The 22985-nt window shown below is 30.7% G+C and overlaps 3 protein-coding genes across 10 annotated transcripts; all 3 read left to right on the top strand.

The window, feature by feature from the left end:
• The first annotated feature begins 1865 nt into the window (after positions 1-1865).
• Positions 1866-5024, top strand: LOC113858248 (26S proteasome non-ATPase regulatory subunit 8 homolog A). Its single transcript, XM_027490783.1, has 6 exons — positions 1866-2069; positions 2753-2831; positions 3276-3378; positions 3624-3887; positions 4246-4357; positions 4583-5024. Exons 1-6 carry the CDS (start codon positions 1965-1967, stop codon positions 4721-4723), a joined length of 804 nt encoding a protein of 267 aa, XP_027346584.1. The 5' UTR covers positions 1866-1964; the 3' UTR covers positions 4724-5024.
• Positions 5025-7382: 2358 nt separating this feature from the next.
• On the top strand, positions 7383-11955 carry LOC113857621. Of its 4 annotated transcripts, XR_003503284.1 has the most exons (4): positions 7383-8675; positions 10285-10449; positions 10805-10936; positions 11725-11954. XR_003503284.1 is itself a non-coding variant. In XM_027489700.1 (2 exons), the coding sequence occupies exon 1, from the start codon at positions 7531-7533 to the stop codon at positions 8659-8661; it is 1131 nt and encodes a 376-aa protein (XP_027345501.1). In that variant the 5' UTR covers positions 7383-7530; the 3' UTR covers positions 8662-8675; positions 10285-10992. The 4 variants fall into 4 exon arrangements, 1 of the variants encoding a protein (XP_027345501.1); XR_003503283.1 differs by lacking the exon at positions 10805-10936 and having other exon boundaries at positions 11725-11955; XR_003503282.1 differs by lacking the exon at positions 11725-11954 and having other exon boundaries at positions 10805-11021.
• Positions 7514-17449, top strand: LOC113857619. 5 transcript variants are annotated; one of them, XM_027489695.1, is made up of 5 exons: positions 7514-8675; positions 10285-10449; positions 15310-16167; positions 16278-16436; positions 16780-17449. In XM_027489695.1, exons 2-5 carry the CDS (start codon positions 10381-10383, stop codon positions 17065-17067), a joined length of 1374 nt encoding a protein of 457 aa, XP_027345496.1. In that variant the 5' UTR covers positions 7514-8675; positions 10285-10380; the 3' UTR covers positions 17068-17449. The 5 variants fall into 5 exon arrangements, with proteins under 5 accessions (XP_027345496.1, XP_027345497.1, XP_027345499.1 ...); XM_027489696.1 differs by lacking the exons at positions 7514-8675; positions 10285-10449 and adding an exon at positions 14671-14792; XM_027489698.1 differs by lacking the exons at positions 7514-8675; positions 10285-10449 and adding an exon at positions 14675-14792 and having other exon boundaries at positions 15209-16167.
• The last annotated feature ends 5536 nt before the right edge of the window (positions 17450-22985 follow it).

Genomic DNA, 22985 nt, shown 5'->3' with positions numbered 1-22985 from the left:
TGTAAAATAGAATACATTGTAAAAGAATATAACATTGTATACAAAAATAACAAAATATATATATAAAAAAAAGAAGGGTACCATTGACTTAAAAAAAAAATGAAAGTTAAGAATAGTAGTAAAAATTAAAATAAAAAATTAGAAGAGTTCTCATAAAAAGTCTTAAATTTCAATGGTTAAACATGGTTAATGAGTATGATAGTTTCTTACATAACTCCACAAGTAAATATGAGAATTCATCAGGTCATTTATTGAAGTCTATAGTATAGTCTATTTAAGTTTTAACTTGACTTAATTCGTTTATTAAAAATATCAAACTTAAACTTTTAAAAATGTCTATTTAGACAAAGATATCAGACTTAAATTTTATAAAAAAGTTTTTTAAGCCTGTTGAGTCAGTTCAAATAAATAATTATATTATTTTGTAATTTATATTTATTTATTTATAATACTTTAATATAAATATAATTGTTCAATATATATACATATATATAACATAATATAATATGTAATGTATATTATAGTTTAATATTTATACTTTAATAATATGATAATTATAATTATACTGTTATAGTATCAATTAAAATTTATTGTAAAAAAATTATCAATTAAAACTTTGTACATATTAATGTATTTAACATAATTTAGTATGTAATCTATAATAATTATAATTATATTATTAGACTATCAAAATTAAAATTTATCGTAAAAAAATATATTAGTTAAAACTTTGTCTGAATTCTAAAATATCTTAATTCATTATTAGAAATTTTTTTTTCAATTCTTATTTTAGTCTTTTTAATTTAAATACTTTTTAATTATAATATAATTCTTTAAAATTTTATGAAGTTATTGAATATGATTATTTTGAGATATGATATATATGAAGTTATTTATTTTTTATTTTTCAATAAACATAGTATTTAAATATAGTCATTTATCATATATTTCTAATTTACTAATAAGAATAGACTTTTTGGCTTGTTACCCTATTGATTACTAGTTCATTGGCCTACTGGACCGTTAAATTTAAATTGTTAGTATTATTTGAAAGTCATATTGTTAAATTGACTACTAAATAAGTTATTAGGTAAGGTTAAACTTCTACAATAGTTAGGCTACACCTAAAAATTTAAGCTATGTCAAGTTATAGGCTTAAGCTTAGACTCTAATTTATATAATAGACTAAATTTATTTAATTTTTGACTTAGTCTAACTTAGCCCATTCTCATTCCTATCTACAAGTAATCAATTGCCACATGTAGCAACTTGACTATGGTTTTTCTTCACCATGCACAAAAGCTTTTCACTCATTGTCAGCACCTTCTTGTTAGGCTACACACATTTCATCTGTCACATGTTTGTATATACATCTATGGTGCTTGTTCAAGATGGTCCACAAACCAAAAACTATTATGAATCACGTTTTGCAGTGTTTCACCTTTTACCTTTGTCTCATGCAATAAATTTTCTAATAAATTAACCTGTCATGATAGTTAATTTCTAAACTACATTAATTTAATAAATATTTTATAAATTTAAACTGTTTTGGTTAAAATTAATGTGCAGTGTAATTTAAAGAATAAAATATTACCAATTGAAATTATATTAAATGTTACAAATTATTATATAGTAATCAAAAATTTAAATTTTACTTTTGTAATTATTTTTTTTCAACATTAATTTTGTAATTCACAGTAGTTACTAAAATTTATTGCGTCTCATACTTGAAGGGAGTCCAATTTAATTTTTGTTGACAGTGAAGTTCAATTGTTTTGATATGAAAAATGAGTTGGGCCGCAATAGTTGGGTTTAGCCCAGGTCCAAGTATAATTAACATAGGATTATTGTAAAAGGGGAACACTGTCCATCGTCATTGTGCTTCTCTCTTTTGCGAGGTTGTCGTTGGAAGCACTCAACCTATTGAAGCTGTGAAAGGGGAAGACAACAAAATTCACGAACACATGGATCCCAAGCTAACAGAGGTTTCCCAGCTCTTCGATCGCTTTAAGGCTGCGTTTCTTAGAAACGACTACGATACCTGTTCCAATCTCCTTTCCCAGCTAAAGGTATTGTTTCTCACCCAACCAAACCCTAGTTTACTTGTTACACTAAATTCGGAAAATTTTCCTCATCCTCTTTCGATGCTTATATTTCAAGATCAATTCAGTTGCTTTAATTAATTTTCCTTTTGAAAATTTGAATTTTGGCATTGTGCCAAGTGAAGAAGTTGAGGGTTGGTGTATGTTGCTTCAGTTTGAGATCCTTATAGCAATGGGGCATTCTGGGTCTGATAGATTTAAGTATTTTACGTAGTAATCCTTTGGGAAACTTGTTTGCTGGGTTATGAGAAACTGGGCTTTACCTTTGATTGGTAGTAATTTAGTTTTTTGTTTTAGCACCGTAGCGATCAAATTGAAGTGTAATTTGCTAGATTGGGATCTTTATTGTGTATTAACTACAAGGAACTTATTACAGCAACTAGTTGGGTGATTGATTTACAAGTTCCTCTCCCATGCTCAATGATAGAAGAGATGGTTTTACTTAGAAAGTATGGTGTCTTACTGTAAGTAGTTATTTGGATTTTATGAATACTGCAAGAAGCTTGAATTCATATGTCCGATTTATAGTCTATAAGATAGTATATTAGTATTATGCAAAGTTTTGACTGCCTTCTTTTTGGGAACGTATTTGCAGCTGTTGTTATTTTTATTATATAGAGTAAATACTGAGTGACTTTGTTTTCTTGCAGGTGTTACTGACAGGATTCAGAAGCCTTCCGCCCTTGTTTGCAGATACACCTAATGCAGTTCATGAGTTAACAATCGCAAGTAACATTCTTATCTACAATCAGTTACACTGTTCCCCCTCGCCCTTCTTCTTGGTCTATTTTTCTATAGTCATTGCTAAGCTAAGCCTGAGTAAAAGAAGTGGACCCTCTTAGTGAATCTTAAATATGGTAATGGTTGATATCATAATGGCAATTTTGTTATTTTTATGCATTAGCTTGGCTATAATACCTTTTTGGTAGAAAATGGAATTTTCTCTTCCATGCCTGCTATCATAGTAGGCAATGGTGAGTACTGAAACATAACAATCCTGTTTTTGTTGCCTGAATTTTACTGCAAATTAGCCTTTGTTTTAGTGTATGACAAATAGTTAATATGGTTAACTGTAAACTAGAGGAGAAGAAAAGAGTATAGTTAACAGGAAAAAAAGAAGAAGAAGTTCAATGTCTGAGATTTTTTTTTCCTGTTGGTTTTTTAAACTTCCAGGAGATATATATGAGCATGCTGTTGTCCTTAGTGTGAAAATTGAGGATCAAGACGCTTTTGAGAGGGATTTCTTCCAGTTGAAACCTTATTATACGGATGCTTGGTAAACTGATTTCTCTCTCACTTTCTCTCTCTCTGGATGTATAAGATATCTTTTTCTACTTTGGGACAGCTGAATTTGTAGCCAAAGCAATGGATGTCTCCAGATCGTTTGTTCTCTTAACATATGCCTGTATAGTGTATGCCTAGAAACATAAAAGTAGTATCTATATTGGAGTGTAACGCTATGTGCAATATTTTTTTCTTGTTAGGTTCTTATATTTTATAGGGACTTTTCCTCTGTTGCAGTAATCGTCTTCCACCATCTCCTCAGGAGTACCCTATACTAGGTCTCAACCTGTTGAGACTACTTGTGCAGAATAGGATTGCTGAATTCCATACTGAGTTGGAATTGCTTTCATCCACTGCTCTAGAGAATCCTTGCATTAAGCATGCTGTGGAGTTGGAACAATCTTTTATGGAAGGGGCTTACAATCGTGTCTTGAGTGCTCGACAGACAGTGCCGCATGATACCTACGTTTATTTTATGGATCTTTTGGCAAAGACTGTCAGGTAATAATTGTTATTATTTTTCTAATAGCCTAGCAGATGATTGAACTTGAGTGATAGACTAGAGGAAACTGGAAAGCCTGCTGGATTTCTTTACATCAGAAGTTGGGCTTATAGTTAGATCGTTTTGAAATTTTCTCCCTTACACTGTTTTCTGTACTATTATTGTTAAATTTTGTGAGTTATTTATATGCTTATAATTCTATTATTTTTCCTTCCTGCAATGGCAATTTGGTAGAACCACGACTTTTATTATAATCTTAAGGTTCAGACTCCCGCCCCCTGGGTGGATATATTATTTTACTATTTGTGTATCTATATTAACTTTGTAATTATTCTATATCTGTCTTCAAACATTCAGAGACGAAATAGCAGGATGCAGTGAGAAGGCATATGACAATCTTTCAATTAAGGATGCTAAGCAAATGTTGCTGTTCTCCTCAGACCAGGAACTTCTGGAATATATTAAAGAGGTGAGCAATGTTGTGACCCCTTAATATGCGTGTGTGTGTGTGTGGTCCAGTGGGGAGGGGGGAGGGTGTTTGGAATGTTCAGTTTTTTTTTCTTGTTTAAAACACTACCTGTTTATGTGCCAAATAGAAGTATTTGTCTCTTGTTGCACAATTTAATTTTCTTCTCATGTTCTACAGTTATTGTCTATAGATTGCATGATATATAAAAATATCTATTGATTGCAGGAGCATCCTGAGTGGGAGATTAAGAATGGTAATGTCTTTTTCCAAAAGGCAAAAGAATCTGCACCTTGCAAAGAAATACCCTCTCTGCAACTCATCAACCAGACACTTAGTTATGCTAGGGAGTTGGAGAGGATTGTCTGAAGAGAAATGCAACGGCTTTTGTTTTTCCAAAATTTCTAGGTGTCTGGATAATTGTTGCTAATACTGTCTTTCTAAATTGTTTATTTCTGATTCAATGCGGAATTATTCAATTGTTCACGTCTGTATTTTGGTCATCTAGGTGGTTGTATTATTTCTTGGTTACACCCCCCTTCCTTTAATTGTGCTCTGGAAAAAAAAAAAAACTGCACCATACTTAAAATCCATTTTTCTATGTTGATGATTCTGTTATCTAAATTTCAACCCCATAGAAAGGTTCGTATTCAAATTATGGGGATATACAACTTTTCGAGCCTTGTATTCTTTGTTTACTTTTGGAAATTAGAATGGTAGTTAGGGGATTTTTTTTTAGGTCCAGGGGGGACGGGGCAGGGATAGGAGGGGAATAGAGATGTGGTTTTGCAGGTGACAGGTTTGAACACTGCTCCTTCTATTATCCTTCTAGCTTAGCACTAAGCTATCAAGGAGGGACGTTAGGGAAAGATTTTGAGTTAATTTTTTTATTATGAATTCCTCCGGAGGCTTGTTTTTGGGTTCGACTATGGCGTTAAAACTGATTGCTTAGGGCATAAGAGCGTTGGGGTTTGTTCTTTTGTGCTACGAGCACTGAAGCATAGTAGCGTTAAAATTTTTTTTTTTGTTGCTGTGGTTCGGTCCTTGAGCAGTGACTTCATTGAAGTCTCAATACTGTTCGTGGAATTTTGGTTTCTTGCCATTCGCAACTCGAGGAACACTTGGTATTACATCTTCCAAGTTTAATTTTGTAGTCGATGCTTATTCAGCCTAAATTATTTACTTCCAGTGCAGTGCGGATTAAGATATTCCTTGGTTGTGGAATTGGAATGGAATAATCATTGCACGAGTTTGTTTGCCCTAATTAGAAAAAGTGAACTGTTTGATTTTTAAGAGGTAATATTAATTAAGGTGTAGTAGTTTAAGTGTTTTTTAATTAAGATTAAAGTTTCATTTTGGTAAATTATGTTTACTTTTAATGTGATGATTGTTCAGATGGATCTTTAATTTTAATTAGAGTAATATTAATAGTTCGTATAATGTCGCATTTAAGCTTTGATCATTCTTAAATTTGATAGGTCGTCTCTTTGCATAAGTTGGGTCATAACAACACGAATCGGTATATAAAACACTAAGTGCGCTATGTTACCTTTGTCGGTAAGCAGTTCGTATGATACTCAAATTATAGATGGATAATTAGTTCTTTGAAGTCATTTTAAGATTTATTCTGTATTTCCTTGCGAATTAACTCTAAAATATGCTATTATACAGGACCAATAGTAAATATCATCTTGCATCAGCCGATCTTTTTATAAAGGAACTAAAATATAATATATATTTTATATATAAGACTAAAATGTTATGTTATTTTGTATAAAGATTAAAACGTTAGCTTTATTTGAAGACTCATGTCACATCAATTTTTTGTTACATATATCACCTTATTACCATTATTATAATGTATCCAAACGGTAAAGACAAAAAAATATGATATTAATTTTGTATATGGACTAGAAATTAAAAAATATATATATTATAGAAATTCATTTGAGATGATTGTTAAATATAAATATTAAACGATAAATTTAATCATAAAATTAAAAGAAAATGTTTAATGAAAAAATTGTTTCTTTGCGCCAAGAAATATTTATTGATGACATAGAAAGAAAGAATCGTTTTCACTTTTCATTTGTGAGGATTCATACCTTCTTTTCCGTGAAAAGTTACACGTACAATGGATATGATATTGATAGAGGATAAAAATATAATAATTTATTGAAAGCTGATAATAACAAGAGTGATGTAACTAGGGACTAGGATGCGTGGTACTCCAACTCTGAACTCTCTGTGAAGCCAAGACGTGGCTACAAAAGTAATTAATCTGTCTATCTGTATTGCTTGGCCATGCTACTGCTACGCCAATTCAATTCAATGCTTCTGCTACTTGTGAGGCTCGTCCTTATTCGCCAACAATTATGTGGCACCCTGTTTTCTTCCCAAGACATCAATGTCCCTAATTATAATTATTAACTTTCTCTACAAATAATATTAATACATTTTATTTGATTGTTACTTACAACCCACCTCTTTACCTGGTTGACACTAGTTTACGTCCTTTATTCCCCCCCCCCCCAAACGACTCTCAAATTCTAAAGATAGCGTAAAGAAGCAATAAAAATGTACATGAAAATGAAATGTTTGAAACAATATCCAACTTGACAAATTCACGTGCATCCTGCTACTTCGCCCCTCTTCTTATTTCCATTCACCCCTCAAAAGATATTTCTTTATCTTTGATTAAAAAATGGACTAATTTAGAGAAGAGAATAGGAACTAGAAACAAAGAAATAAAAGGAAACTCCACCACTTTTCAATGTTCATTGTTCACTGTTACCACTCCACCCCCACACTTACCTACGACCTAAGAAACAAAACTCTGTCTTCACTGTGGATCGAAGCAGCACAGATCATAGATTCTAGATCTACATGAACACAGTAAAACCAAGATTCCCTGGGCCCACAGACGACAGATCCCAATCCTGCAGCTAGGAACAATCCATCACAAATCTGTGGCTTGATCATTTCCCACAGTACACTACACTTCACTAGTTCACTTACATCTCTCCCTCCCAAAGTGAAGTCCAATTAGTCAACCTCCAAACCCCACTTGGTGAATCTTAAAATCAGCATTTTTAGCTTCACAAACCCAAATTACCCAAAACTATACAAATAAGGCAAAGACAGAGTGAGAGTGAGAGTGAGAGTGAGGAAAGGAAATGGGTTTCACATTCACCACCATGACTCTAAACCTGCTCCTCCTAATGGCCATGGTCGCCACCAACATCCTCTCCCTCTACCACCTCTCCACCACACTCCAATCTCCCAAATCCCCAAAACCACCCCCACCAGTCCCCGACCAACTCCTCCACCAACTCCACACCATACGCGCCACCATCAACCACCTCACGCGCCTCCAAAACACTAACCCAAACCCAACAAAATCAACCATCCCTTCAGATCTATTGCTATACTCACACCTCTCACCTATAGCCTCCTCATGCCACAACCACCCTGAACTTCTCCACAAGTACATGACCTACACTCCCTTCTCTCTCTGCCCTTCCGATTCCGATTTAGCCGAATCCCTAATCCTCCGCGGTTGCCACCCTCTCCCTCGCCGTCGCTGCTTCTCCAAAACGCCACAAAAACCTCCTTCCCCAAATTCACTCCCTCTAAACCCCTTTCCCTCTTCCCTCCCTGATTCCACCGTCATTTGGGACCGTTACACTTGCAAATCCTTCGATTGCTTAAATCGCCAAAACCCTAACCTCGGTTTCGAACCCTCTCGCGATTCCTCCAAGTTTACCTCCTACAAGACCGACCTCGATCTCCCTATCCAGCAGCTTTTCCAGATCGCGAAGTCATCGAAGTCAGTGCTCCGCCTCGGCCTCGACGTCGGCGGCGGCACCGGCTCCTTCGCCGCGGCGATGAAGCTCCGCAACGTGACGGTGATCACCAGCACGATGAACGTGGCGGCACCGTACAGCGAGGCCGTGGCGCTGAGGGGGCTGGTGCCGCTGCACGTGCCACTGCAGCAACGGCTGCCAATGTTCGACGGGGTGGTGGATTTGGTGCGGTGCGGGCACGCGGTTAACCGGTGGATTCCGTTGACGGTGATGGAGTTTCTGTTGTTTGACGTGGATAGGGTGTTGAGGGGAGGTGGGTACTTGTGGTTGGACCACTTTTTCAGCAAAGGTTTGGATCTTGAGAAAGTGTATGCGCCTTTGATTGGGAAATTGGGGTACAAGAAAGTGAAGTGGGCGACGGGGAATAAAACCGATGCTGGCGGTGTCAAGAATGGGGAAGTTTACTTGACTGCGTTGTTGCAGAAGCCTGTGTCTAGATGAGGTTATGCACAAAGGTAAGAACTTTTAATCTCTAATTTTCTCACCAGCTTCAAAGTTTTGATGGGTAATTATTGACAAAATTGAAATTTGTGAGTGACTTAATTAGACATCCTTATTTCAAACAAAAATAAATTATAAAAGGTTTGATCTTCCATTTACTGCGGAGATTAATATATTTGATTGGATAAGTCTACTTTAAAATAAGGGTAAGAATGTATTTTTCTTTTTTATTCTTAAGTTTATTATAAAGTTCGTCGTGACTATTGATTGCATTCAATTTAAATTTAATTTAAGATTACTATTTATTAATATTAATATGGGTTTTAAATTTGATGGACTGGTTTTTGACAAGGGGTTCTACAGTAGTGCCGCCTAATGATGTGTTGACGTTTACAATGCATTAAATTTAAATCCTATTAGCTTAATCTTAAAAGCTAGTTCAAGAGAAGAGAATTGTCCAACTTTATGGGGAATGTTTTGGCTATATCAGGCAATGTGAGATATCTCTACAAATTCATAGGCTAATTGAAAAATTGGGCGTTAAATAATTTCAAGGCTGGCCCTGGTTGGAGGAAGCACCAAAGGGATCTTCTATTGCGTGTTTGGTGGGTCATTCTAACACAAGCATCGAAATTACTGGGGGTAGGTAGTTCCAAATTTACAATATGATAGGTCTTTATACTTCTGAGAGGTAGGCGTCTACGAATGTTGATGAACTTGAGCGATCAGGCCCATCTCAAACACAGAGTTTGCTTATGAACAAAAACAACTTTCTGTTCCTAGTCTCCTTAGAATCAGGGGTTTTTCAAGTTGTTGCCTTTCTGCAAACTTTTTTTCGCCTTTACATTGCATACTAGCTCAGAAGAGTTGAAAACAACTATCTGCTAACCATCCATAAGTACCTTGAAACAATCATCTGTTAACCATCTTTCTGAATTTCAAGTATCTTGAATTATCAATTTTTTACACTTTAACCTTTTACAATAAGTTCACTATTGCGGAAGTCTTGCACTCTGATTAATACAGAAAAAATATATTTAGAAGTTTGCGAGATTTTTAGAGAGAATATATTTTTACAAATCTCCAAGTTTAGCTTGATAGCTTCCCTGTAGGTAGGTGTTCCTATTGCAAAGGTGAAGCCGTTCTGCAATCCGCTTAGAGTGGTTGCTTGTTTACCCTTAAAGAATGAGAATGGGAAGTTACCCCCGTGCCTCTCCTCTCTGCTAGTTAGCTTATCCAAAGATCTTTCATTATTACCTGAGGCTGTGTCCACGAGCGAGGACTCACCTAAGCATTGAAACATTCTGAAAAATTAAACGTGGATGATGAGGGGGGAAATCTGTTGGCATCACTGCTTCAACATTTACTGATGGAATTGAAACAATTGTGCGTTGTTTAGTGTATCTCTGTAAACCAAGCTTAAAGATTTAGTTGTTAGTAAGTAGGGTGTGCTACCGTTTGATTTAAAATAAACTAGTAAATTTACGATATCAGTTGTCTCTTTCTAATGTGTTAGAATATCTAAATTCGTTTGGTTGATATGTTACAGTTCTATTACTCTGCCACTCCCCTTTCTGACTCTGATCTGGTGGGAATATTTCCACCCTATTGTGTGCATTGCAGTTTGATATATACTGTAAGGAAGATAAGCAGGTCGGTTTATCCTGATTTCCTTGCTTGCCCATAGGTGTTTATGGGGCACGTAATGAAGCAATTTTCATGTCCACTATGAAGATGGATCATAGAATCAACCCATTGAAGAAAGATAGAAGGAAGTCAATGAGACAGGTGTGTATACCCCTCGGTGAATTTAGGAAACTGGTCGTGGAAAATAGATTTTTATCATCGTTTTTGCTTCCTATTCGATTAAATTATGCTATCTCAATTAATTGTTTTGAAATAAATTTAAGAAACGCCATTGCCTGGTTGGTTTTCAGAGTCCTTGCAACGCTTGCCATATATAAATGACGGAACCGTCCTTTTATTTTTTTTTTCACCATGGGTATCCTACACGCTAATTTAAAATTTGTGGAAAACTTTTATATGAATATGAATTAAACAATAATATGTACCCCAAAAAAATAATAATGTACCAAAAATTTGAACAAGAAAAACTAATAGATACGTTTCATGTTATTTCCAGATGTTAATTTATTAATAGCAAGCCACTAGGGTTGGGCTACATTGAAGAACTTTGATAAGCAGGTCATCAGATGATCATATGGTGATTGAAAAGAATGTATGAATAGGTGTTAGTTATGTATTTCAATAAAAGGTATGTTTACCTTAACATCTATGTCTCTATAATTTAGAGGTTTAAGATTACTTTACTTAATAATTATTTATCAAACAAGAATTATAACGAATTTAATCATTCAACACGTTGACCTTGTATGTTAAATTTTATAAAATTTAGATATTGATAAAATTATTTAATGTGATGTTAAGTATGAATTTTTTTAAACTAAATCTGTGTATATAAAATTCAATTAAAAATTAAGATTAAGAAAATCCAATATTCATAAAATGTGATTAACTGAAATAAGTTTGACAAAAGTTAATTTTATAGGAACTTAATGCTCGGTCAGATATCGTATTCATAAATAAATAGATAAATATTTATAATATTTTAACACATTTTATCACTTAATCTTAATTGCATTTCAAGATTGTTTTAATTTTAAATAAAGCATATTTAGAACAGTTTTGTAATATATTTTTTATTTAAGTTTCCAATCACCTCTATCTATTTATTTTTGTACTCTAAGATATTAAAATAACATAATAATTCTTGAAGGCTAGCTTTGGTAGGTCTATTAGGCTTATCAATATTTTTGTTCCATAGGCTTACATTTTAAGTGGCGTCTGTTTGTTGGGCTAACAATTGTTTGTTCCACATGTGCAAAATAAAGTTGGGTAGATGTGATTTAAAACTAAAAGCGTGGTTGGTTGTATTATATTCGATAAAAAGTGCATTACAAGTTATATCTTTAAATATGATTTAACCTGATTTTATTAGGTTTTAAATGCCCGATAGTTAAGGATAACTCAATTCATTTTCAGGCAAGTGAAGCTAATCTCCTAGCATTTAAGGGTCATTCAGAAAGCAGGAAACTATAGTTTTATTATACCCACAATTTCTCATAGGCTTTGGGTAGGTAGTATTAATCCATTTGTAATTTGTAACGCTAATGAAAATGACTCTCAGGAAAAAAGTGTTGATTTGGACATGCTTAATTTGTTAAAATATTTGTATATTAACATTAATAATTGCAAAATCATTGTTTTATTTTTTAAAAAAATTGTATAAATTTGTGAAAATAATATTTTTATGATGCTAAATATTTTTAGACAAATCTTTAGAAATAAAAACAAAGTAATATCTTTATAATTATTAAAAACTAAAATAAAATAATATCAAAGATCAGGCCAAACTGTGTTCTAGCTAGCTTTGGTGGATATATAAATGAATAAATAATTTAATTTTCTCAACAAAATTTAGAGGCCAGATGAAGTGCATGCTTGAAAAGTTTATATAAACATATTAAATCACCATTTTATCCCGAAAATTGAGTTATAATATCAAAATAAATTTATATATAAACAAATTCGATGACAATTTCTTTTAAAGGATGGGAATTCTAGTCGGGACCTAGCATCTGTGGAATCAGATAAGAATGAATGAATGAGAGGCTTCACAACTTATTGTGATTGTGGATTAACAATATTTTAATTAGCGTATGTTTAATAAGGACACAGTTCAATAAGAGAAAAAAAATTAAGTAAAGTAACGATAGTGTAGACAATAGTACACTCGACTGGTTATTAACCTTATCAACATAATTATATTTTCTTATTCAATGTTTGAATTGATAAAATTTAATGTTTAAAAAATTATAAATGTGTATATTTTAAAATTAATATATATGTATTAATTAATTAATTGATTTCTCTCTTAGTCGATAAATTGCACACACTGAAAGGGATGTTAAGGAATTGTTTTCCCTTCCACGTGATGACTGGTTGGAACTTGGAAGGGAAATATTAGCTTCTTCTGTCTCCAAAACTAATTTCCAAACCAAAGACGCATAATGAATAAGATGTTTAAAATATAATAATAACCTCCGAAAAACGACACATAAGAGGCTGTGCGATTACAATTTAAATGATTAGAAAATGAAAGCGACCATAACAATGAGATTTACTTATAATAATATTTTTAACTAAAAAACAAGTGAATGGATTGAAAACCAATTGTATGAGTATGTTATTTTGGATAGATGCATTCGTTTTTATCATTTCAAATGAGAAATAAATTTAATAAAAAACATCTTTTATAAAAATTAAAAAGATTAATGATTAAAAAGTCATCTACGAACCTATAATAAAATTGATATGTTAATCATTGTATTACAAGCATTAGTTAAATAATTGAAAATGGAAATTTTGTTATTAGAAGATATTACAAATATATGTATTTTCCTATAATTTTTAGTGCGGTTTAGCATTTTTTTTTTTAAAATATGACAATCATTTTAACTTCTATGAAATAAATTAACGACAACGACTATGCTTTTACAATTTCAAGATTAATATGACAATTTAAACACAAAGAAAGGTTTTAAAATCTGTAAATGTAAGTAAAATTCATTTCAATTTAGCATTAATATAATATTTAATAGTATATTTATTAAATATAATAAAATATAATCAACTTTACTCGTGTGATTAAATACTGTATTAATATGATATAATATATTTATATTTATTAATGTTAGAGTGGAATAAATTTTTTTCTTTTTTTCTTTTAAATAATATTGATATATAGTTTTGAATGATCATTTTCATGACAATTCAAAGTGTTATAACAGTTTTAAAATCTTATAAACAAATAAAAATTAAGAATATATTTTAATAATTTAGAAAATATGTCTTATTATACTATCTGTATTAATCACCAACGTAGAAAACAAATACGTTAACTAATGTTTTAAATTTCCAATTTTTATAGTTTTTTTAAATAAGTAAAAATTAAATGTGCATTAATTCGGAACAAAGCATAAAATATTTGAATAGTTATATTGATAAGAAAAATAGATACAAAATAAAAAAATATTAATATAATATAAATATTTATGATTTTTCATATTTTAAATGAAAAGTATTTGTATGATATTAATTTAAAATTTTCTATCTTAACCGGTAATATATTGAAATAAACATACATAAATTTATACTTTGATTTTTCATATATAATTTTTCATAAAATTGTAAAACAATTAGTATTATAAGGTATATTAATTCTTAATTGATTATAAAAAATATTCTCTTGCATGTATTATCATAAATAGATAAAAAAATATATGAAAGAAGCTTAATCTGAATGATAAATAATTTAGGGTTTAGGGCAGTATTACTGAAGTATTTACCGATTATATCTAAATGCACAATTCAGATTAAATTTAAGATTAATTAGGAAGAAAAACTAAAATAAAATAAAATAAAATAATAAAAACTATTACAAATTACGTATATATTACATTTTATTATAATTAAAAATGTTAAATAAAAATATTGATAACTATAAATAAATTATTTATTAAGAAAAGAAAATGAAACAATATATATTATTTAATGTAATAAATTATTATTTTATTATTTAATTTTAATATTTTTACGATAAAAATTACTACTATTTATTATTAATATATTTAAGAAATAAAATTTTAAAATAAATTTAAAATTTAAATTTAGTCAAACTGTAAAATTTATAGAATGAAGTGATGATTTACTCCGAAAAAATGTTGTAGCTATCGTAATTATGTCACGGCTTACGATATTTAAATATTGAGAAAGGAGACGTGGGGGCGTAGAAGTAGAATGTAGGATCTATTGCGCGTTCTCATCATGCATTTGGTCTCCGCGTTTACCTTTGGTTTTGCGGGTCCCATAATGCGACACTCGTCTCAGTTCCCAACCTATTCCAAAACCGACGAAACCTTAGACTGAATGGACGGCAAAAATGTTCACTCTCAACATTCCCAAATTTTGACTATAAATCTACTTTTATGTGTTAAACGGTGGCACTCTATCTCGTCAAACTAACACTTCAGGGGCTTTAGATGTTTGAGGTATGCAGCTCCATTTTCTGCCATCACCGTCTCCTTTTTCCTCCACACTCTCAACGTATTCGACATCATCGCATCTCAGGCTATTAAGTGTTCATGAATTTTAACTGTTTCAGATGACCCACATCTTAATTTGTTTTGAAGCTGTACTTTTTACTTTCATCTTGGGTTCATCTGTTGACTTGATACCTTATTCTCTTTACTGTGTCCCCTTTTCTATGATTGGATGTTAAATTGCAAATCAAGCTGTTTTTTCCGCCTTAATTGTGGTCTTAATTAATCTTGTTCAGACTTTGGGTTTCCATACTTTTTTCTTCCCCTCTTTTAACATTGTAGTGCAAACTCTGTTTGGCTTGTTTATGGTAGCTGAATTCTTTAATGATTTCTGTGAGGACTAATTGGATTTTTTTTTTTGGCAGCATCTAGATTTCTCTTTCGTTCATTTCTGATGGCAGAATTTCCTTGTACTGTCTTGTCAGTGAATTTTCTTCTGCATCACTAATAAAGATTTTGTTGACAGATCAACATGGGTTTTGCATCTCGAGGTTTGTTATTTTCATTGGCAATACTTGTGTTGGCGTTGGGCGCTTTTGGGAAGACAGAAAACAGTAACATAAAAACAGCTGTTTTTTTGTCCCCAAAGTTTGAACTTGGACCAGGATCGGTTATCAATGGATACTACTATGATATTGATTTTCCAAGGGGTCATATTGCACTTAAGAGTTTCAATGCTGAAGTAGTTGATGAGGCAGGGAACCCTATACCTCTACATGAAACTTATCTCCATCACTGGGTTGTTGGAAGATTCTATCGACGCAAAGATGTGACACACATAAAAGGTTATGAATATGATGGCCATAGAGTGCTTCAGCAGTCTGGTTACGAGTTTGTGAGGAACAGTGGCATATGCCAAAGAGATATCCTTGGACAGTACTTTGGCCTTGGATCTGAAACACGAGGAACAGCAACACATGTTCCAGATCCTTTTGGAATAGTTGTTGGTGATCCTGCTGAAATTCCCGAGGGGCATGAGGAGACGTGGATGGTCAATGTTCATGCCATCGATACACGAGGTGTAGTGGATAAGATGGGGTGCACTGAGTGTAGATGTGACCTTTATAATGTTACAAAAGATGAATATGGGAAACCTATAAGCTCAGATTATAAAGGGGGTTTGTCATGTTGTCGTGATCATGCCCAGTGCAAATTGAGGGAAGATTTTAAGGGCCCCAAGAGGAGCCTTTACCTAAGATACACAGTTAAATGGGTTGATTGGGACAAGTATATAGTGCCTGTTAAGATTTATATACTTGATGTGACTGATACTTTGCAAATTTCTGATGAGTCTAACGGAATGATCCCTGAGCATGATTGCCGAGTAAGTAAATTCATCAACAAACGTGTAGATTGACTTAAGTTAAAATCAACACAATACAAGTCCCTTACTTTGCTGGGTCTAACTAATCAACAGAGATTTCTTTGTTACAGATTGAGTATGGGGTTGAATCTTGCAGCACTGACCACAAGGATGGTAATGGCTGTGTTCATGTGAAGAGGACAAGCCTCCCAATGCCAACTGGCGGTTATGTCATCTATGGTGTTGCTCATCAGCATTCAGGTGGCACTGGATCAACTCTCTATGGACAGGTGGTTTTCAATATTATAGCCATTCTTAAATATTTGTATATAAGTGTAACTTTTTTCATTTTTCTGTGGCATGACTTTATTTAAAAGCTAATCATGCAAGAGGGTGATGAATAATGACTGTTCTCTTTAAATTAAAAGGGATTGCAAATTTGCACCTATTTTTTCTTTTCAACCGAGGATCACAAGCTTAATTTCAAGAAAATGGTGAACAATGAACTGTTTGCTGGCAATTTATTAATAGTTTCATCTTTTTTATCCAAATTTGCAATTGCTAATAAATTTTGATTCATAATTTAAATATTCTAATATAACTTGTTTCCTATAATTTTGTGCTTGTTTTCAGGATGGGAGGGTTATATGTACTTCAATACCAAGTTATGGAAATGGGAAAGATGCAGGAAATGAAGCACAATACATAGTGGGAATGTCCACTTGTTATCCTCGACCAGGTTCTGTCAAGATAATTGATGGTGAAACCTTAACTCTGGAATCAAACTACAGCAGCATCCAAGAGCACACTGGAGTAATGGGCCTTTTCTACTTTTTGGTGGCAGAACAGCTACCACACCAACACTTGAGACATTCCTCTCGTTCTTCTTTCTTTATGAATATAGATAATATATTTGATTGATGGGTGATTGGTGAGATGCTTGTATAAGTTGAGTGTCATCGATGGTATCTAAGTATGTATGATGATCAGAAGAAATAAAGACAAAATTTGGAAGTGTAATTGGAAAATATACTACTTGTTGTCTGCAGCAATGACAACAGTGGTAAGAGCCGGCAATGAACATAGTAATCGGATATAGTAATCGGATAATTAGTCATTTGTGTTGGTGATAGTTTGTACTGTTGTATGAAACCAGTCTTGCTTATATGGCTATGTGATACATTTGTTGCACATAAAATGATCTTGGTATTGATGTATGTTTGAAATAACAATTTAATTAAGTATTTATTTAAACTTTTTTTTGTAAAATGAAAATTTATATAAACTTGGTTATGAATGTTATTGAAATTTTTAAATAAATTAAAAAAATTATTTTAACAAGTATTCTAGTGAATCTTGGAAAAATAAAATAAAAAGAATTTATATAAATGTCACGAGCTAGTTTCATGTATTCAAATAACATCTCTCAGTTAGTCCTTTGTCTTCCATGTAGTATGAAACTAGTAATGGTGTCACAGTACAAATGCACGGTCACAAAAATGTAAGTGAGAAAAAGTAACGAGGAGGGAAATGCGTGTGACGTTCCATTTTTTTTCGTAGTAATAGATATCTTACGCTTTGTTTGAATGATTAAATGAAAAAGAGGAAAATAATTAAAATGAAGAAGAAAAAATATGAGAATGAAAAATAAAGTAAATATAGAGTACAAGAGATATATTCTTTGGATGAAATTACCTATATATATATATATATATATATAAATAAAAAAGAAAGTAAAAAAAAATCAATTATATAATTTTTTAATAAAGAATTAATATAATATTTCTAAGTTTTTGTTTTAAAATTTTAATATTGCTTTGAAAAAGATTTAACAAAAGAATAAATTAATAATTTCATGACATGGATGGCATATTTTTGTGAGTCCCACTTCCTTAATTTCTTTGCCCCCCTAAATGACAATGTCTCCAAATAAGGAAATCGTCTGAAAATTTCCCTCTCAAATTAATCTCAGCCAATCATTTTATCTCTTTCTTATCTCCCATCATAAAGATGGTGTGAGTAGCTATCGATTCGTTAGTATATCTCAAAGTTGCTTCAACTTGCTTCTCTCGTCGAGTTAAAAACTGCTATAGAATAGTGTTCATGTAAGGACATTTCTCTAGTTTGAACGGCTGTCTTAAACCAGTCTTGCTGATATGGCTATGTGATATTTGTTGTACATAAAATGGTCATGGTCATGGTCATGGTCTTGGTCTTGGAGTATACTCAGATAAATAATTGAATTAAGTATTGTTTATTTCATAATTTTTTGAAAATGAGAAATTATTCATAAACTTGGCTATGAATTTTGTTAAAAAATTTAAATAAGTTCCAAAAAACTATTTTAATAACCATCGAAGCTTGGAAAAGTAAAATAAAAAGAATTTAGATAAAGTTACGAGCCACTTTCATATATATATTTAAATAAAATCTTTCAACTAGTAACAGTGTCACTAGAATGCATGGCTCAAAAAAATTTAAGTGAGAAGAAAAAGAAATGAGGAGGGAAAGGCGGGTCTATGAGGACTTGCTTTTTAATTTTTAGAAAAAGGAAAAGATACAGAGTAGAATAAAAATAAAGTAAAAAATTATTATTTAGAAAAAAAAATCACTTATTTGAATAAGTTAAAGTGTAGAAAAATTATACAAAAATATTTTTATAAATATTAATTATTCTTTAAAAAATAATGTTATTTTAAAAAATATTTAACAAAAGAATAAGCAAAAAAATAACTAACGTCTCACTTCCTTAATTTCTTTCTCCCACTAAATGACAAAATGGAACCAGTCTTCTCAGTTTATTTTCCTCTCAAATTCATCTCCTGCAATCATTTTATATTTTTATCTCATTTATGAGTCTCATGTCATGAACAGTGAGTAGCTATAGTTAGTGTATCTGCTGAAACTTGCTCCAAGGAGCTTCTCCCCTTGGATAAAAAATGTTAGGCTAGTGTTCATGTCAACTTGTCAAGACTCTGTGTTGTGATCGTTGTTGTTTCCGTAGCCGTGTTGCCCATGTCAAGTGGCGACAGCAAGATAAAGCAAGTAAAGGAGCAGATTGAAATGGCAACAAGAAACACTATATGGGGAGTTCTTTGTATAATTTGATAAGATCTTTGAGAAGTTCGGCCATCTTTTCAAAATCACTTTCCTTTTAATTTCCAGAATTCATATCTGGTAGAGATAAATTTATTTAGAATAATTTTTAAAATTCTTGTAATTTCTATTCTTATAAATTCTTCAAATTACAAAACCAAAAAAGTATCTGATGTGTTTCATATTTTTAACACAATAATAAAGTAGGAGGAGAATTGTTAAAAAAAAAAAGACAGTAAAGTTCGTTTATTTATTTAAAAATAGCTTTTATTAAATTGGATAACTCTTTTATTAGTTTGTGTTAAGCAATGTAATACACAAAATAATCACAAAGATGATAGCTACCAGCTTGAAAAAACTCATACCTAACAAGGTGGCAAGGGGTTCTTTCGTTTGAGAGTGGACCTTTAGAAGGCCTATGATAGACTTAGAATTTCTTGCACGACACGTTGAGGGAGTTGGACTTAATAAATTTAACCATTAGACATGTCTCTAATTGCTCTATGCTAATGTTATAGAACAAAGAGAAGGCCATGCCTTTCACTCCTTCTGGAGGGGTGTAAACAAGGTGGCCCGTTGTCGCCATACTTATTTGTTTTATGAATAAAATGAATATAGACAGTGAATGAAGTTAGGAGGGTAAAAAATGACTAGGTCAATTCACTTAATCTGCTTAAAAATAGTGAGTTAAGTTGAATGCTTTGTGTTTGTTGGCTCCTCTAACCTGTTCGATTTTAGTTTGTCAAAATGCAAGTTAGGATGGGCTGATTAGTAGGGCTAATTTTAAATATTAATTTTATTATATAAAAATAATTTTTATAAATATTTTTATTTTTATATTAATTTTAGATAGACTAACTCATTAATTCATTGATCTATTAACTTTTTCCCTTTTTTTTTTTAATCTTTGACAAGTTAGCCTACCAACTTACTCTTAAATAAGTCAAGTTAAAAAACTTAACCTATTTTCTAAATGGAACAGAACAAGCTAGTTCATTTTTTGGCACTTTTAATAAGTTAGGGTGTACCACGTGGTTTCAATACCTCTAAATAAGGTAGGGTCTTTAAAAATTAATGCAAATTTTCATAAAAGACCTTAAGAAACTGCATTTAATCTTTAGTTGACATTTCGCAATGTGATACAGTAAATAGCATGACAAACAAATAGAAGAAATTATATAACAAATGAAATATACATAGTTATATATATAAAAAATTAAGTAGTATATAAAAATAAAAAAAAGTTATATATAAAAAAGTGATACAGAATTAATTCAAGTCAAAAGTTTGATTATTAAAACTTCAAAGAAACGGAGTTACACATAAATCTCCATATTTACTCTCACAAAATCATGGTTTATACTTTATAAAGCTTGGATCCTTAATATGCCGTGGTATGATACGATGAGAAGGTAGAGATATTAAGAGGCATTAACCATTTATCATTGATACATAGTTATATTAATAAATGATAATTGATGTCATATCATTTCGGTGAACGTATCCAATGTAAATTGCTATAAAGTTGAAGCAGTGAATAATTTTACTAATAAAAAAAGTACTCCAAGTCCAACACTTAAGATAATAAATATTTTGACAAAGTAATATTCATGCATTGATGTTGTGCTATATACTATAGTGTTTAGATGTAGGTGAAGCACATTTAAGCTGCGAGAGGATATTTATTTAGTGCAAGCTAACATGGTTTAATCTTATAAGGTCTCCTTATAGATTTAAAAAATATAGTTGTATCATTTATATGTAAATAATTAATATTATTAAAGTTATATTTTAAATATATCTCTAAACATATATGACATTAATAATTTGTCATTTTTTAGCATATAAACGTCATAGCTTTTTATTTGTCTCAAATAAAGGTGATAAAATAGGTTAACTCATTCTGATTTGATCCATCCACCTAAAACTTTTTAAATGTGGGTTACTCTATTTTAAAAATTAGCTAAAATATAAGATTAAGATCCTCTCATTTTTTTAGTACGAATATAATCTCATGTGCCTGTATTTTTGTTTAAGCGAATAATTTTTCGTTTAAATAAAAATGTAAAAATATAGAACATGAGAGTCATGTAACATAAAGATGAGAATCATGTAACATAAAGGGATCTTGATCCAAATATATTAGTCACTCTCTCATTTAGAGGTAGATTAACATGTTACCAGGTCAGTATCAAAGAGGGAAAAAAATGCAAAATATATTGGTAGTTCAGCCTATTTAAAAATAATTTTAAAAATGAGAAATTTATAAAAAATATTAAATAATATAGCTTAACAGTTTAAACTAATAAATAAACTTGATGATCCAACTCATTTTAACTTGTTTATAGTGAGTCAAAATAGAAAGGATTGAGCTAGTTGACAGGTATAAAAATTTCAATCTCGCTTGACAATTTAGGTGAGTTTAAAAGATTGAAAAAAAGTTTGCATCACATTCAAAGTAAAGATAGCTTATATTTAAAAGTTAGATTTTGTTTTGAATACGTAAAAATAAAAATAAAAATTGATATTAGATAAAAAGCAATTAATTTAATATATATTTTCAAACCTTGTATATTTTGTGCATAATTTAAAGAATAGTATTAAGTAAATATTTTTAAATATATTTAACTACTTCAAAAAATATTAAACATATTTTTGTTTAAAATATAACCAAAATTAGTATTTTCATTTTTAATTTTAGAGTAGATTTAAATTTTTTTATATAAAAAATTTGTCATTTTTTACTACGTATATTTATTGTCTTCCTCCCATGTTTTCTTAATTTTATCTCTAACGTCTTTTTTTTTTTTTTTTTATCTTCATCTTCTTATATTTAAAACTCCATTTTCTTACCATCAACACTAAGCACTCACTCTCAAATTTTAACTCATAAATAACCTAACTTTCTAAATATTCATTTTTCATCTCTGATATATTTGAATGTATAAATCTTCATTTTATCATTTTATTGATTTTTCATGCTACCATGATTTTTGATACTTTCACTAACAAAGATATTGTGTTCTAAAAGATCAAAGCACAATTTGAAAATAATGTTCTTTCAATTTTTGTGTTTGGATCTGCAAAAGATAAAAAATGAGTATATAGAAAGTTGATGTATTTATGAGTTAAGAATTAAGAGTGAACACTGGTATTAACGGTAAGAAGATAGAGTTTTGAGTAAGATAAAGATGAAATGAAAAATAAGAGAAAAAAATGTGTAACAGATAAGGTTAGAGATTTAAAAAAGAAGACGATGAATAATGACACATGGGAAACCCTACAAGTGTTTAAAGAAAAAAATCTATTTAAATTTTTTATAAAAGTTAGAAGATTAAAGTAAATAAAAATAAATTAAAGATAAAATTAAAATTTATTTTAAAATTAAAAAATGAAAGTACTAATTTCATTTAACATATGCTATACAAGTTTTTATTTCTTTAACTTATACAATTGATATATTAAAAAAATGTCATTGATAAAACTTGTTTAAAATAGTAGTGAAAATTACTTCAATTTTATTTATCACATTAATTTTTTTTTACTTTATGTTAATAATTTATATTTATTTACACTTATAGTATTATTTTTTTTGCTATTCCACTTATAGTATTGTTTATTATATATATATATATATATTTATATTTAACTTATATTTCATTATATATTTTTCATAATAACATGTTCTTTTTTTATTTTAAAATATAAAATTAACCAAATCTTATATTTTTAAATTCTTAAGT

The sequence above is a fragment of the Abrus precatorius genome, unplaced genomic scaffold (assembly GCF_003935025.1).
Source record: "Abrus precatorius isolate BTA unplaced genomic scaffold, Abrus_2018 Scaffold2, whole genome shotgun sequence".
NCBI lineage: Eukaryota > Viridiplantae > Streptophyta > Magnoliopsida > Fabales > Fabaceae > Abrus > Abrus precatorius.
Note: the sequence above shows the minus strand (reverse complement) of the source record. Positions and strands in the feature narration are given on the sequence as shown.

What these genes read in the sequence shown, in the direction of transcription:
- LOC113857621 (XM_027489700.1), top strand. Translation starts at nt 7,531, where the DNA reads ATGGGTTTCACATTCACCACCATGACTCTAAACCTGCTCCTCCTAATG.
- LOC113858248 (XM_027490783.1), top strand. Translation starts at nt 1,965, where the DNA reads ATGGATCCCAAGCTAACAGAGGTTTCCCAGCTCTTCGATCGCTTTAAG. An exon ending in TCATGAGTTAACAATCGCAA is followed by an intron (nt 2,832 to 3,275) that starts GTAACATTCTTA and finishes TTAAACTTCCAG; the next exon opens with GAGATATATATGAGCATGCT. An exon ending in TTCTGGAATATATTAAAGAG is followed by an intron (nt 4,358 to 4,582) that starts GTGAGCAATGTT and finishes TATTGATTGCAG; the next exon opens with GAGCATCCTGAGTGGGAGAT.
- LOC113857619 (XM_027489695.1), top strand. Translation starts at nt 10,381, where the DNA reads ATGTCCACTATGAAGATGGATCATAGAATCAACCCATTGAAGAAAGAT. An exon ending in GAAGGAAGTCAATGAGACAG is followed by an intron (nt 10,450 to 15,309) that starts GTGTGTATACCC and finishes TTTTGTTGACAG; the next exon opens with ATCAACATGGGTTTTGCATC. An exon ending in GATCAACTCTCTATGGACAG is followed by an intron (nt 16,437 to 16,779) that starts GTGGTTTTCAAT and finishes GCTTGTTTTCAG; the next exon opens with GATGGGAGGGTTATATGTAC.